Raw genomic sequence first — 16,614 nt, forward strand, 5'->3', positions numbered from 1 at the left:
ATGTAATCATAGGATTGGGTTGGAAGGGGCCTTTAAATGTCATCTAGTCTACTTCCCCATGCATTGAGCAGGTAGGTCTTAATCAGGTGCTCAAAGCTCTGTCCAGTCAAAACATGAATATTTTCAGGGATGAGGGATGTACCACCTCTCTGGGCATCCTGTTGCAGTGTTTTACCACCCTCATTGTCAAAATGTCTTCCATATCTAGTCTGCACCTGCCCTTTCATGGTTTAAAATCATTACCCCTTTTCCTATGGCTGCAGGCCCTACTAAGGGTTGTAATGTTTTGGGTTTGCTAGTGGCTTGCAGACACCTACCAGTCTGTCAGAGACCAAACAGCACCTGAGCTGTGGTATTTTAAAATGTGTATAATTAGAAACCTTCTAGCTATTAACAAAATTCCAGGGTCAGAATGTAGTCTTCCCTCAGGACTGGGAAGAGACGAAAAGGCTGCGTTCTCAGTTTTGTTTGTGACCAAAGGGTTCTGCTGACACATCTGTGAGAGGCCCAGCACTGGCTTTCCAGGGAGATGTACATCTAGAAGGTACAAAATAGGAAAAATATTTGTAAATTGAACATCCAACACTTCTTAAGGTATAAATATTTGCAATTCAGTTGCACCAGCATGTGATTCATATGAGATCTTAAGTAATTCTTACAGTCTTTCTAAAAGCTGCAACTTGGGTGTTTTCACCACATGAGATGACACAGGAAGCATTCTTGTGTCCTGCACTTTTGCCCTTAAGGCTACACGTGTCTGGTATGATGTTTGCTGGCCATTGTTCCTTGAGAAATTTCTGGGTTGTGATGGGCTGACACCGTACCAGCCTTTGTGAGATCATGGGGTTACACGACAGACCTTGGGAAGTGGTGTAATGCATGGGAGTGGATGAGAGGTCAGCTGTCTGGAGCTGGGCCTGTTGAGGTGATGCTGCTGAAGCCAAAGGAAATCCTCCCTGCCAGGGCTGGTGAAGGTGGGTGAGGGGATGGACAAAGGGCTCTGCCTGCCCTGCCAGGGAGGGGAAGCTCATTTGACAGGCATTTATTCCCCCTGCCCCCCTCCCTGTTATGTCTGGATTGTGTGAAGTGATTATATAGTGAAATAAAAGAGATGCTATTTTTGGCCGTGCTGAGTGAATGTGAGCTACAGTCCAGCCAGTGCCTGAGGTGGTGGCTGAGCCAGGCTGACCCATGGGGGAGGATCTGTGCCAGAGGGGTTGGGAAAGATCCATCCTGCTTTCTGTCCCTCACAGACACTCATGGTGCAAGACAGAGGTTGCCATGGGCCCTTGACAACCCCAACAAAGGTTTCAAGTCTTGTGGGGGGCCACACAAGGAGCCAGAGCCTCTCTGTGAGTGCCCACAGGGCTGGCAAAGCTTCTGAGCCTCTTAGTTCCATCCCAGCCCACATCCTGGTGGGAAGCAGTCCTGCCTGTTTCTATCTGAGTCACGGGGTGCAGTGATGCTGCTTCTTTCCCTTGCTCAGTAGGGTTTAACTGCAGTAGGGTACAACTGCAGGGCCCTGTCCCCAGGCCCCAGCGGGTGGCTGTGTCTGGGGGTGCCACTGGGCCCCATGAGGTTACAGGGACAGCTCCTGCCTGCATTCGGGTGCTCTTGGCATATGGGCAGTGACCCCTCTGCCTCTCCTCTGGCAACAATCTCACACCTCCTGTGCCAAGGCCATGTTTACTGCTTGCTCTTTGCTAATTTTCTATTTCTGGCAGCCATGGACAAGCACAGTTGTGTAGGGTGTGAACAGACTCTGCTCATCTGGTCAATACACTCCGAGGATATAATTGGGGTCAACTCAGGTCACTGTTGACTTTACCATATTGGTGTTGATACTATTACCTGTAGAAGGGGAATATAAACTCATTTATCTTTTCCAGGCTCAGCAGCACCTTATACTTAAACATGTTTTCAAACAGGAAAGTGTAGGAAGCATGCTTTGAAGCAAAAGATTTGATCAAACCAAGGCAAAACATTTGTGATTTTATTACATCCTAGGCTGCAGCACTCTAGTTCAGTAAAAGGATTGTTTAGTTTTGCTGTAGTTGAGTTTTTCCTGTATAAGGATATTTTAGCATCCTGAAAATGGGTTCTACAACCATAACCAAACCATATGGAATGGTTTGGGTTGGAAGGTATCTTCAACAGTCATCTAGTTCCAACCCTCTGGCCATGGGCAGGGACATCTGCCAGCCCCTCGACCAGGTTGCTCAAAGCCCCATCCAGCCTGGCTGTGAACACTCTTGGGGATGGGACAGCCACAGCTTCTCTGTGCAGCCTGCTCCAGTGTCTCACTACCCTCACAGTAAAAACTGTCCTCCTGTCCAGTCTAACCCAACCCTCTTTCAGTGTAAACCTGCTGCCCCTTGCTCTGTCACTACTGCTCTTATTAAGTCTCCTTTAGGTACTTTGAGGCTGCTCTAGGATCTCCCCAGAGTCTTCTCTTTTTCAGCTGAGCAACTCCAGCCTGTCTTCGCAGCTGAGAGGCAGTTTGACGAGTCAGTCTCCTTCCGTGCAGTGCTCTGGATTAGCTCACCAGGTGAAATCCTCTCTGCTGTGGGTGTTCCACGTGTCTGTGTGCACAAGCTCGACGCGGTTGCGCAGGCTGTGGAGCCCCGCGGCTGTGGCTGCAGACCTGAGGCACGGGACACGTGCCAAGCACGGGAGCTCAGGCCTGCTCAGCACCCTGTGGGCTTTGTGGTTGGTTTGGTTTTTCCCCGCACCTTGCTGATGTGTTCCACCTAATGCTGTGCTGGGACCACTCTGAACAAACTTGTTGAGATCAGCTTACTGATCAGAGAGAATGAAGAGGCAAAGGAACTGTTGGCAGGAGAACTACGTGCTAGTTTTATGTGCAAAAGCAAGGAACTTTGTAAGAAGATTAGGCAATATATTAGCGATGAAAACCCAAATAGTTTGCTGCCGTTGGTGACGTAATCAGTTTTTACACATTTGTTTAACCTTCACTTGAGTTCTCTTAAAACACTGAATGTGCTGCATTGCCAGGGTTGCATGCTGTGTAACCCACAAGTGATAGCTGTGCGATCAGCCCTAGCACTGCTGACTGGCAATATGTGGAAGAGGCAAGCTGTCTATTCTTGGGGATTTGTTACTGCCACATTTAAAAGAATTGGCAAATATTGGCAAATACATTGGCAAATATCAAATTTAGCTCATGTTGATAGCAATGCTTTCAGTACTAGGAGCTTTATTTAGCTGCAATAAATTAAGAATGTGATAAGTTTGTTCAGGGTCTGCCTTTCAGAGCTAATGCAGGGTCAGAGAGCTCATTTACAGCTCAGGTAATGTCTCTGTTTACGGCTATATCTAATTATATGAGCAACTAATCTAGGTGAGACAATGTGCTAGGTAAGTACCTGAAGGCAGCCTACTAGAAGGATGGTGAGGCACTTTTTACAAGGGCATGTAGTGTCAGGACAAGGGGGAATGGTTTCAGATTGCAAGTAGGTTTAGATTAGATATTAAGAAAAAATTCTTTACTGTGAAGGTGTTGATGCACTGGAAGAGGTTGCTCAGAGAAGCTGTGGGTGCCCTATCCCTGGAAGTATTTAAGGCCATGTTGGATGTATCTCTGAACAATCTGGTCTAGTGAAAGGTGTCCCTGTCCATGATGGGGCTTAGAACAAAATGATTTTTATGGTCCCTTCCAATTCAACCCATTCTATGATTCTAGACCTTTAACTTAATTTATATATTTTTTTGTGAAGGTAACACTTGTCAAGTCCGGTAAATACTGGTTTTCTGAACATTGCAGAGCATGAATAATGGATTTTAATCTGCAATGCCAGAGTTTGCTTTAATCATTCTAACAGCAGATTAAATACTGTTTTACTTGTTCAGATTAAATAAGTGATTTGAGAGAAAGTTTCCCTCTTAGATCTTTCTAAGTGCCATAAAATAAACAAGTGTATTCTGGTTGAAGAGTTTGAGTTTCAGTGGGAGGAGTTTGTTGGGAGTGCTTTTCTAATTCCTTAGTGCAAACAAAGTATTTCAACAGAGAAGTCCATATGCATTGTATGGAAAAACACAGTTTACAAAATAGAAATCACCAACAAATAGAGATGTAGAAAAAACCCAGGTTTTATTTATGATACAGTGAGGTTGGAATGTAATAATAAAAGCCAAGAAGCAGGAGTGAATTACTGAAAAATCAACTGTCATTGCTATAAATGTTAATCAAGTTATGTGAACATGAAATTTGTAGCTGATCCTTTTTTCCCCTCTTCTCTTACAGTGCTGACAGACAACTTTGGGCTAAATTGTTTCTTTCTATAGAAGGAAAGAACTAGCCATTCTGGCAATTATCAACCCTTTCCTACAGGAAAAGATGGTGCCAAATAAATGCCTTGCCTCCCTCCCCTTTGCTTGTGCAAGGATGATTGTGTGCAGGTTGGGATGGTGGCTGTCCCATTGCCACTTGTCCCAAGCTGCCAGGACAGGACGCATTCAGAGAGCCAGCTGGCTCTGCAGGTTCTGTGTTTGAGGGTCATGAGGCATTGGGCACTCCTGCAAACCCTGCCCTGTGTGCTGCTCCAACATGATGTGGCTAAAGCCTGTTTGTGATGAGTGCCTTAATTTCAGAAGGGAAAAGGTGCAGTGCAAAAACCACCTGCTGCTGCAATGTGGGTAGTGTGACACAGATGAAATGTCCACAGCACGGTGGAGCAGGGGATCCTTTGGCTTAGGGTATGTCTAGGAAAAACACCATCAAGCTTATAAAATAAAATGCTCATCTTCATCATGTAGACTTCTAACCAAATTGAAAGAGTTGCATTTTGTGATTAATGTTTTTGGGAGCCTGTGGGCTTTGTTATTGGGCAGTGTGGGCAGTAGTTAAATGCTAAAAGCATAGTGAGGCTTGGGAAGAAAAAAAAAAAAGACCCTTTTGGGTGTGTTTGAAATGCCCAAGCACAAAATACTAAAATGTAAGTTAGGTTTCAGTGTTGGACACAAGCATTTTGGACCACAGTATATTTTCAGTATTTTACAGCAATTTACGACTTAGATCATACTGTGTTAATTTATGGAACTGCAGCTGTTAGTGTGTTTACTGTTGTGACAAATAGAGTAAATAGGAAGATACATATATTCTCTTCAGGTAAATGTGGTGGGTATCTGACCAAGGAAACCTTTTATTACTCAAGTTCTTTTGGTGTTTCAAAGCTGTATTTCTATTATTTGGCAAATGATGTAATACTAGACTAGCAAAAAATGTGTATATATACTGCACTACATCTGTTAGACTTAATTTGTGTTTTACCTATCTTGCCTTTACAGACATTTAAAAATTTAACTTCCATTCAGCTTTTGAGGTAATAAGTTAAAAAAAGCACCAACATGATTTCTTCAATTGTCTAACCACCACAGAAGGCTCCTGTGTATAAGAACTACATGATAAGGCTGTTCCTTATACGGGGAGAGACTTCTATAGGTTTTTCATGCAGACTTGACATCTGCTGATATGGCTTCGGATGAGTCCTGCCTTGAGCGTGTCCCCCGAGGGCTTGCTTTGGAAGGGCTGGTCGATGGTGGTGAGCCAGAAGCTGTATTTGTTTGCAAAGTAGTGGCAGGTGCCGCGCGCGCCGTTGCACTCGATGAAAGGAGTGGCCCTGAAGTCTTCCAGGCAGCTCCCGGGAGAAACCAGCGACTGTCCTCCCCCTTCATCACCAGCAGCAGTGTGCTAAGGGAGACAAGAGGGCAGTGTTCAGAGTGCAGCCTCAGGCTACGCTGTCATAAACTTACATGTGTGAAAAGAGAAAAACCACTAGAACTGCTCCTAATTCTTATCTCCAGAGCAGAAACTTGGCCAGTCCTGCAGCTGTGTAAGGGTTTGGCTATGCTATAGCTGTATAAAGCAGCTAGCCCATATCCTGATGCCCCTTTGAAATCTTCCAACATCTTTTCTATAGTTAGGATTTTCACTGTTGGAAGTCTTGGACAATCATTCAGGTGGAAAGGGCCCACTGGAGGTCACTTCTCCCAGTTCCCTGCTCAGAGCACGGCCAACATCAAAGTCGGCCTCAGTTGCTGCAAGGCACTGTTAAGTTGTTAATACCTCCAGGGATGGACCTCCCACAGCCTGTCTGGGCATCTTGCTCCTGTTTTATTATCCTCACTAAGAACAATTTTCCACCATATATTTAATTGGCATTTCCCAAATTATAAAGTCTGTCTTACTCTGCATTGCATGTGAGGAGCACTGCAGAAACTGAATTAGCTTCTATACAATAACTAGTTCCCTATACGATATGTTTTTTTGACAGCAAATTACACCAGAATCATGCATTTTTACACCACTCAACTGTTGTCTTTGACAGGTTCTGTGATAATGAACTGAATGTTAAGGCATTCAGTTCTGTCAAAGGCATTACTAACAAAATGGGCATTTTCTCTGTCCCTTAAGAGCTGTACAGCTGTATTTTTAAATTACACTGTAGAATTTTTGTTAGGAACAGAAAGAATCTGCAATATAAAAGAAAGCAGCTGGAAAACAAGGTTTTTAAACACTTTGTAAATGTAGGGAATGTAAGAGGCAGCATAAGATATTATAACTTTGAGGCCTCTGCAGTTGGAGCTGGAAAGCAGATAGTAAAAACTGCTGATGCTATTTGAGCCCTGGCGTGGGAGCAGCCCTGCTTGGCAGCCTCAGGATGAGCACTGGTATTGCATACTTGGTCTGTAAGCTCCAACTCTATGCCTGTAACACTTCTCGTGTTATGGACTATGGCTTTTTATCCTCCTGCAATGCTTACTCATAGAGGATGTATGATAGTGGAGTGCCCTCACTACATGAAATCTTACTGACCTTTCTGGCTGTCTGGGCAGTCTGTGCTGACTGAGGATTGTACCTTACTTGGAGGAAGGAGGTGACAAATTTAAGCTAAGGAGTTAAAACAGCATGTACTCTGAGAAAACCACAAGTGTGCTCTACTTCTTCCACAGCTGCCTGAGAAGCAAAAATGCATACACCAAACACTTCATTTGCTCTACAAGCTGGCTGGGAAAATAGGAATTCTTTTCACAGTGTGTACCATAGTGCTGACAGACTTTGTCCTGGCAAAAAGTTCTTGCTAAGGTGACAACTTTGCTCTTAACAATGCTCAGTGTTTGCCTGGGGCTTTGCAAATATTTAATTAATTCTTGGCATTCTTGTGAAGTAGCTATGAGATTGGTATCAGGGCTTTTTATAGAAGCAAAGAAATGTCAAACACGGGGATGGTAAAAAATTTAACCTACTCTCTCAAAATGTGGGGATTTTTTTTCTGTACCTAATTTTGGATTTGCCCGTATCTTATTTTCAGAAAAAATTAAGTTTTTTAGCTTTTGACATACAAATGGTTTGTGGGTAAGATTGTTCTTTCATGATGTCTTGTGCTACATCTTGTTTCTTTTCCAACATTCTTTACTGCAGGATTCAGCCCAGTCTTCAATAAGTTAACAACATGGGCATGCTGCTGCAGGTTTTGACTCGTGTTCATCAAGCAAGTCAGAAAAACGAGTATCTGTCAGACCATTCACTGACATTTTAGCTGCTCTTTACCATGTTAAGCCTTCTGGTGCTCATATGATCCCTCTGTACAGTCTTGCAAAAAAAGGTCAGGCCCTTCAGTAGGTCTTCTGCTGCCCACCCAGCACTAAGTTTTTCTGTAACATCCTATTTCCTAATTATAAGATCACAAGATTGAAGAGTTCCTGTAAACCGTGGGATGTACAGCTCAGCTCTTATTGCCATCAGTGATACAACACTGAAACTTAATTTTTAAAACAACCAGAGGCTGTCTCTCTTTCCAGAGTTAGTGAAAGACTTTGACTTCAAAATCTTCGACCAAAGCACCAATGATTTTTAAATTTCAAAAAAGAAGGGGAAAAGATTGTTGTTGCTTTTCCTCTTTTTTTCCCTAGATCAACTTCTTAGTAGTGATATATGTAAATAGCTCCAAATCTTTAGCTGTGAAAATGCTTTGTATGCTCCTGTTGCACCTCAGTGTAATTTTATTTAAGTCACAGCTTTTGTTCTCTTCTGAAGTGCTATTTTGTACATAAAGTAAGGTCTCCAGATGCTACTCTGACAAGAGACAGTTTTCTCTGAAATTTACAGATAGTTTCATCTTCCTCTTCTGCTTCCTAGAAATGACTTTTGTAGTTCCCCGGTTCCCCGGTATGATGCATGGTTTTGGTCTGGCTGCCTCTGAAGCGGAGCAGCCTTACTAGTACCAAACAAATTTAAAACCCATTGCTGCACAAATGTGACACAGGAGACCAAATACCATAAGGAAGGAGTATCCGATCCACAGACTGCGCCAGCCTTCAGGGCAGTGAGGAATAGAGGCCTCTTGGCTGTGCACAGCAATCGCCACAGCCGGGGCCTCGCAAACCGAGCAGCGACTGATGTACGGCTTAATGTCTTCTTCTGCCACGGGCATCATTGGGAGAGGGGCTGTGGTTGAGAGCCAGTAGGATTTATCATTTCGACTTGCATAGTAACAAATATCCCCAGGGTTACAGTAGAGGAACGGCATGGTGCTAAAACGAGACAAACATGAGCCAGCCAGCCCTGTTAAAAAAGAAGAAAAAAGCAATCATTCTCACAGGAGACAATGCACACTCAGTTTCCTGCTCTTTGCCAAATACCTGTCAGGAAAGCCCTGTGGTCCAGAATGTTTTGCTGGCTTTATAGGTTCCCTGAAACAACACTAATGACTTGCAGGAGCTCTCTCAGGGGCACTCCATGAAGACATGTAGTTTTTATATTCTCATTTTGGTGCTTCCTAAGCCTGTTTTTTCTAGTCCCAGCTTTTGGGATTGAGGCTGCTGCCAGCAATATTTGTACATACCTAGATCCTGGTTGTGTGCTTTCTCCTGTCCCTCGAAGTAGAGCAGGCTGTACCCACTCCAGAGTTTGTTCATGCCCACGGGGCACATGGGCTCCTGGTCGGACTGGCTGTGCTTCACCAGCAGGTAGCCCATGCTGACGCTGCGCCCCGGCATGCCCGGCGGCCCCGGGCTGCCAGGCCGCCCCGGCTGACCTGGGAGAGGACAGAACAAAGTCCAGCTCAGCTTGTGCTCCCACAACTCTGCTGGTGAGAGCTGACATTCCAGCTAAGCTGCTGACACACAGCTCAATGGCATGATGCCTTTTCTGTATGGTAAGTTATTGTTAGAAGAGCTGCAGTTTTCTAGGATTGTAACAGTTGCTTTTGAAGTAGATTGGTGCTGGATCAGGCTTCCTGGTTTCTAAGATAATGTATTTCACACCAGGACTAGGGAAAGTCACAAATTAATCTCTGATGAATTTGTGCATACTTTGTACAACACTGATGAGCAGATTTTTCCTTTAAAATATTTTCTTAGTCCAAGATTAACCAATGGTTGTTGGACTTCTTGTATCTGATTCATACACTTGAAAATGAGCTCTACAAATACCTTTTACTCCATGTACTTAGCAACTAAGACAGTAATAGTTCTGCTCTTTGATTTTATAAGGACACAGGAATTTCTTTTACAAATACATTCCCTTAAACTTCATCTATCCAAGTATCACCTACCCAGCCATTCACCTCCATGAATGTAATTATTAGTGAAACACTTGGCTGAAAATACTTAAAGAGAATAAATACACTCAGAGCAAAACAAATTCATGAATGGACTGACATCAACAGCTATCAAAATTTATTCTGAAAATCTTGCTCTAAGGTAGCTGTTAACAGTTGTCCCTTGTGAAGTATCTATGAAGACAGAAACTCTCCTCCCTCCCTTTACCTCCCCTTCTCCACCTTCCTCTTGCTTCCCACCCCCTCCTCTCGCCCCCTCCTCTCTCTCTTCTCATTTCCATCCAGTGAAGTAGTAACTACAGAAAAATTAAGTGCAGAGAAATGGGAAAGATGAAAGCAGTGCTGTGTGATATTTTACCTTCAAATCCCACTGGACCTTGAAATCCCATTCCTCCTTGTTCCCCTCTGGAGCCAGGAGGAGCTGGAATGCCACCCCTGCCCTGGAGTCCTGGCTCTCCGGGCGAGCCTCTGGAACCTTATACAAAAATGGTTTGTAAGCACAGTGACTGCACACATATCAACATGCCCATCCCACTTTGTTAATATGTGCTCTACCTGTGTATGTTTGGTCCTGTTGCCAGGTTTACTAATTTGCACTGAAGGCAAGATCCTATGGCAGTCACTCAGGCCAAAAGCACCAAGTTCATTGCAAAAGGTTGCTGGGATCAAGACTACGTGAGTCGCACAACCCTAATGCTCCACTCTTGGCACTGCTTATCTCTGATGAGGCTCATGGCAAAAGGTGCAGTGCATCAGCTCTACCCATCACTAATGCCACGTTATTCCCACAAGGATAAGCACTTTTCCACCAAAGACTTTCAGTCTTGGTTTGCATGAGATCCATATCTGCTGTTGCTTTGGCTGTTTGAGTGTTACCATGTAGATATGGCTATGTGAGTGTTGCCAAAGATATTTCCTGTTTTGTTTATGTTCTGAATATTAGGAGGAGGAAGAAAGGTGAAGCCTCAGCTTTGGAAGACTAAAAATTGACTCTTTCTTCTGGATTACAGACTTTTGAGTAGAAGAGCATCAAATCAGTGCTCTGGTGGCCTCACTCTGCTAAGGGGAGCAGCTTTCAGTCTGAATGTGTGATTCCTACCTGGATCTCCTGGTGGGCCCTGAGGTCCCATATCTCCTGGGCTTCCCTGAGGTCCTATATTTCCACGGGGACCTGGTGCACCTTGCTCAGCAACCAGCCTTGGAGGAAGAGGGGGCAGTCCAGGAGAGCCTGGAGGTCCCTGGAAGCCTGTCATTAGAAGCAAGATGAGATAGTTTGATTAGAAATAACCCCAACCACCCTACATTTTTCCTAAATGTACCTTCATCCAGAGACATGCCACTCTTACTTGGCTGCACATGTATGAGAGGTCTATGGTTTGCAACTCACCAGCTTGGGTATAGCAGCTATATTATATTAGGGAAATATGTGTGGGTATGGGATGCCCAAGATGAGACCATCTCCAAGCATGGGATGATCTCCAAGAGACTGTCTTCAATTGGACTGTACATAGATAAGCAGAAGGAAATTAGTGATGCTACTGCTCCCTCATTTATGACAGAGGAAGCTGGGAAGTTCCCCCCAAACAGCTGCAGCTCTCTGAGGTGCAGCACCATCTTTTGGTGGGCTTCAAGAGACACAAATACATGATGGTACAGATGGAGTGATCGATTTTAAAGTTCTCTTTATATATTCAGTATCTTCTCTGAAGGATTAATTTAGACAAGAAATCCTTTTTTTTATTAACCTTAAAAGTGACTCTGATTTCGGAGCTGGCACCTCATACAAGTCAAATTCATAAAGGCAAAACACTGACTACTCATGTTAAATTCAGGCATCTGCCCTCTGGAATTTCCCAGGACTCAGAGAGTGAGTGGAGGACTCTGGAGGTCACCAAGCTCAATCTCCTGCTCAAAGCAGGGCCAGTTAGATCAGCTCTGTGGAGCTGCAGAACGAGTGGTTTCAAAAGGAGTCACACATGTGAGTGCACACACTTACCAGTCACTCCTCTGTCTCCCTTGGGTCCGATGGGTCCCAGGTCACCTGGAAATCCCACTGTGCCCATAAAGCCGATGACACCTTGTTCACCCCTAGGACCTTCAATGCAAAATGACAAGTGGCATTATTGCATTTCAATACAAATCAAGGGAGTGCAAAAGTCATGGTGTTAAAGCTGCTGTAGCATAGAAGGCTCCCTTGCTTCCTGCCAAGGTCAGTGTTTTCTATTCTCACCTTTTGGTCCAGGGAATCCAGGCAGGCCAGGTGTTCCTGCTGATCCAGGGTCGCCTCTACTTCCTTTTGGGCCAATTTCTCCAGTCCTACCTGTTTGTCCACTTTCTCCTTTGCTCCCTGGTGGAGCAGGTATTCCAGGCTGCCCCTGTGGTCCTGGGTAGCCTGTTTAGAGGACATACAGATGGTAATCTGTTTATACTTAACACCTGGGCACAGAGGAATGTAACAGAACTAACAGAACTATTTAACTCATCAGGTTCTATTTCCTTAATTTAAGCAGTGGACAGACTTATTTAGCACTCCTGCTCCTCCTCTCAGGCTGGTGTAGCCTTCTGCAGCAGCGGCAGAGGAATTTGAGCATGAAGTCCCACAAAACAGTGTTATCTCAAGCAAGATTTCAGCAGAAATAGGGTAAAATTACAGCCTTCAATGAACTATTCCTTCAGCAGCAAATGTCCCACTTCACTAGGTGCCTCCTTGCTTCATCCTAAATTACCCAAGTAGCTAGAGAGAAATCAGAGAGCAGCAAGTATCTGATGCAGAGCCAAGGACTTACTGTTCTGTGTATCTTAGTGCTTCAGCTGAACATCTGGAACCAAATAAGTACTTCAAGCTGTCTTGGGAATTACAGGAACAACTTCTCTTTCTAAAATTGCATATTGCTTGAAGCTAAACCTGGCAGGTTTCTCTTCAGTTACCTCTGCTGCTTACAAGACATTTGGACCTTTTTTTCTGAGGTGAGAGTGACTTGCTAAGTAGGGTTTTGAGTGGGGCATCTCTTGTGCTGCCTTTTGAAGCTGGACCACATGAGGATATGATTGCAAGATGTATGTGGCAAAGTAAGAGTGAGCCAAACTTGTCTCATCATTTTGCTGGGATATGATGTTCCTGTTTCCACTCTCCTGACTGCTTGGAGAGTTGGAATCAGTATGCAGAGTCAGAGCAACTAACATTCTCTTTCAACTTGGAAGCCTTGGTATTTTGTTGGTTTTCAGCTGGTTTGCCCAAGTTTTTGCTGAGTTTACATAAAAATTGCCATCCATCATATAAAGATGTTAGTGGAACAACTTCTGCTACAAGCTAATGACTGTGCAGTCCAACAATCAACAGGAATTTTTAAGCAGGAAGAGCTAATACTTTCCAGTGTAATTTAGCTTGGATGATCATTTCACATAGGAGAATTTTGTAAATGATTAAGACAGTATTTAAGAGATTTGCAAGTCTGCCACAGACCTCAGATTTCAGAGCAGTAGATTAGCATATGCTTCTGAAAGCTGTCAAGAGAATTATGGATTCTTTAATCTGTTATTTGCATGAGGATCAGATCCTTCCATCAGGACAACCTGGAGGAACTGTGTTTTGCTTTCAAGAGGTCTTTCTCTATTATCTGATGTACCATGAGTTCTGTCAACAATTTTAGTGTTGTGTTTAATAGGGCTGCTTTACTAAATCAAGACAGAAATAACAGTGACTGCTGTTGCATGAATTACCTGGCACTCCATCTAGACCTGGGGAGCCTTTATCACCAGGATATCCTGATATATTTGAAATCCCAGGAGGTCCTGGGAATCCTTCCTGCCCAGGAATACCAAAGGGTCCTGGGACTCCTGAAAGGAAGAGAAGGAATAATTAATACTGCAAGGAAAATGCACAATTGCAATTAAAAGGACTCACCTTAGACTAAGGAGTGGGATTTTCAAAATAGAAAACACCTGCAGTTCCCACTCATTTTAATTTTATTTTTTCAGATGATACTATGGAGGTTTTTTATTTTTTAAGATCCAAATAATAGTTCTCTGCCAAAACTCTCTGGGTAGATAATTACATCTCACTGTGTGGAATACTAATAATCTTGTGTCTGCCAGGTAAAGTATTATTTCAAGATAGGAAATACTCAAAATATCCTAGGTATAGTGAAGCAGGCAGGAAAGCAGCTTTGTCCTTCTGTGCCTGCAAGGTCAGGGCTGACACTTAGCATTATTTGGGGTCAGTTAAAACCAGAAGTTCAAACTGAAGAAGTTCTCAAGAGATGAAGAATTGTTAAATGGTCAAAAATCTACCCTACCAGTAACAGATTATTCTTTTAAGTATATTGAAGTTGTTAGGAAGTTGACCTTGTGTTTATAATTGTAGAAATAAACGTGAATGAGGTAAGCTGTTTTGTTGAATGCTTGATAATAAATTTCTGAATGGTGTTTGAGATGGCACAGTATGGTAGTGACAATAAAGTGAAACACAAAAGAATAAGAATGAGCCATTGAACCAAGCAGGCAAAGGCAGTAAGGTTTTATATGTCTGTCAGACCTTAATCCTTTCAGAGCCAAAATGTTGGAAAAATTTAAAAAACAAACCCACAAAAAGGGTATGTAATTGGTTTATTTGTTCATACATCAGCCTGGTGGCTTCTTGATGGATGCAAACCAGGTGGTGACCCATCCTGAGAAGAGCACAGCCTGTTACAGCACAGAGGGTTGGAGCCTACTCTGCACAAGGGCTAGATGGCACCAGCAAAGCACTGTGTACAGGAACAGAGCCCCCGAGGTGCAGCAGGACCATCACACGCTGGGAGACAGTGAGGCTCTCAGGAGAAAGGTAAATATGGACAGGTTTGCTACAAAAAGAGGGAGGGGTCATGCATTTGTGTAACTGGAACTTCATTAAAAATATCTGGGGAGCTGATGGCTGAGAGTAGCCTCTGGCATTTGCAGCTTGCTGAGCCCAGTGGGTGCTACAAGATGGGGAGGACCCAGGCTGTGCAGCAGTGGGGAATGCACACTGCTGTTTCTGAGCAAGGGCTGGCTCAGCTGCAGCACACACTCCCAACAGGGACCTCCCAACGTCGGGAGTTCACCTGTTCAGCTGTCTGCACCATAGTGCATTTTGTGACCTCTCTAACACCCACAGATGAAACAAATAACAGATGGATCCCTGGAATTCTCTGGAATACAGACCTGGAACACCTCTGTCTCCCTTCTGGCCTGGAGGTCCTCTGCTGCCTTCTACTCTGCTTGGCTCTCCCGCTTCTCCTTTGTCACCCACTGGACCTGGGAACCCTGCAGAGCCGTACCCATCTGGACCTGTTGAGTTGTTCAGAATAAAGGGGAAAGATGAAATGTTTCTGCAGGTAACAATGCATGCTAAAGTACATGTACAGAGCACGTGGGTTTACAAAATACATGGGGCTGTAGTGGCTCATTGAAAAAAAGGCTCATGATGAGAAAAAAGGCCTTGAGGTTTTAACTTTATCAGAGGGAAGAAGTTATGATTTGAAGTTGTGTTGTAATCCAGCTGTGAGGTAGCACATGGTATATGAAGTTCTTTGCCAGAGCCCACAATAATGAAGCTGATTCTGAAGCTATGGAGGACACAGTTAAGAAAGTTGCATTACAAAGATCTCACTGACCAAACTTGAGGCCAACACAGCGTTGTGCCTGTGAACAGGAAGAGTAACTGCCTCCCTTACCTGGTGATCCTGGTAAGCCCTTAGTGCCTGGTAAACCATGCAGTCCACTGATTCCTCTTAAGCCAGGCTGGCCTGTTTTAAAATGACATTCATGATTATCATAATGCTTTCTATTAGTCTGTATACATTCCTGGGCAAAACAAAAAACAAATTAAAATGCTTGAATAAATGCTATTCTGTGTTCAAATATGGTGTCTTCTATACAAATGAATTAATTACCCTAAGTTTATTATGAAATACACCGTGCTATGGTTTTGTGATTGGCAAATTTTGTTATTATCTGATAAACTCATTACTCCAGAGATAATTTTTTTAAATATCTCTGATCCATCTGGTAGCATGCCATTAGTTCCAGTCTTGCTGCCATAGCTTTTTTTAATACTCATTTTGTTTTCCAAATTCCTCAAGCCAAGACAATTATGACATAATTGTAGATTCTAAATGTGGTTATAATAAAGCTGTCTTCAGGAGCAATTTCACTCTGTGTCATTTAAAAAACCCCAACAAAGCACTAAAAAAAGTCTAATAGCTACTTTTAATGTTACTACTGTTACAGGTAAAAGTTATTCCATCTATTTGTACCTGTCGAAGTGGTAAGTATGATGTTAAAACTAGACAATGGCCAGAGCTCTGGAGGACTATTCAGTCTCAGAAAAATAAGTGTCTGTCTGTCTCTACTGTCTAAACAGGCAGTCTTCATAACTGTATTAGCTTAGCTTTGATACACTCAGATAGAAGAATCTTCCTAAGATTCTAAGCATAGTGATTTCTGTCTGTAAGGTAGAAAAAATCTGCTAAGTTAATATATGAAGGAATTCAGTGGCAACCATTGAGATTCTGTATTCTGTATACACAGCTTCATTTTAAGCTATTACCTGCATTTTGATAGCACAATTCTGTCTAAGCCATAAGTCATTTATTCTTGAAACCAGATACTGAATCAGTTAACAGTTTTGGTGATGATGCAGGACAAATATGTTGCTTGCTATCTAATGCCACATTACAATACTCTCATATTGTATATTACTGCTTGCTGCCTGTTTAATAATTTTTTATTATTTTTCTTCCTAGCTGTCATGAAATATGAAAATATTTCCTGAAAACTGTTTTCCTAGTTGAAGAGGTCATCAACAGTTAAAATGAGCTGAGAAGACACCAGAAGCCATAAATCAGCAACCACGTCTTTGTTAATGCACCTGGACTTCAGGAGGAATAAGTGTTTTAGCAGAGGAAACTCTGCCACTCTGAACTGCAAAAACCTCCTTTCTTCTTCTTCACAGCAAAGGAACATTTGCAAGTGCTCCCACAGAAATGACTGAATAGCTGAAGCTGTAGGAATA

General features: G+C 43.2%; 1 protein-coding gene and 1 long non-coding RNA gene across 6 annotated transcripts in view; one reads left to right on the top strand and one right to left on the bottom strand.

Moving 5' to 3' along the window:
- Positions 1–4,092: 4,092 nt before the first annotated feature.
- Positions 4,093–16,614, bottom strand: part of COL4A2 (collagen type IV alpha 2 chain) — a 140,286-nt gene continuing 127,764 nt past the window's right edge. For all 3 annotated transcript variants that reach the window (XM_063392789.1, XM_063392787.1, XM_063392788.1), the window contains exons 39-48: positions 15,275–15,346; positions 14,763–14,888; positions 13,302–13,418; positions 11,812–11,973; positions 11,578–11,676; positions 10,681–10,827; positions 9,940–10,056; positions 8,865–9,056; positions 8,298–8,584; positions 4,093–5,710 (exon numbers count right to left, since the gene is read on the bottom strand). In XM_063392789.1, the coding sequence (XP_063248859.1) occupies positions 5,456–5,710; positions 8,298–8,584; positions 8,865–9,056; positions 9,940–10,056; positions 10,681–10,827; positions 11,578–11,676; positions 11,812–11,973; positions 13,302–13,418; positions 14,763–14,888; positions 15,275–15,346 (1,574 nt within the window). In that variant the 3' untranslated portion in view covers positions 4,093–5,455. The remainder of the gene's footprint in view (positions 5,711–8,297; positions 8,585–8,864; positions 9,057–9,939; positions 10,057–10,680; positions 10,828–11,577; positions 11,677–11,811; positions 11,974–13,301; positions 13,419–14,762; positions 14,889–15,274; positions 15,347–16,614) is intronic.
- On the top strand, positions 9,044–16,604 carry LOC134548216 (uncharacterized). 3 transcript variants are annotated; one of them, XR_010079719.1, is made up of 4 exons: positions 9,044–9,176; positions 14,206–14,403; positions 14,716–14,935; positions 16,346–16,604. It is a non-coding gene; the product is annotated as an uncharacterized LOC134548216 (long non-coding RNA). The 3 variants fall into 3 exon arrangements; XR_010079720.1 differs by having other exon boundaries at positions 9,051–9,176; positions 14,236–14,403; XR_010079718.1 differs by lacking the exon at positions 9,044–9,176 and adding an exon at positions 11,980–12,548.

Source organism: Prinia subflava, chromosome 3 (genome assembly GCF_021018805.1).
Source record: "Prinia subflava isolate CZ2003 ecotype Zambia chromosome 3, Cam_Psub_1.2, whole genome shotgun sequence".
Classification (NCBI taxonomy): Eukaryota; Metazoa; Chordata; class Aves; order Passeriformes; family Cisticolidae; genus Prinia; species Prinia subflava.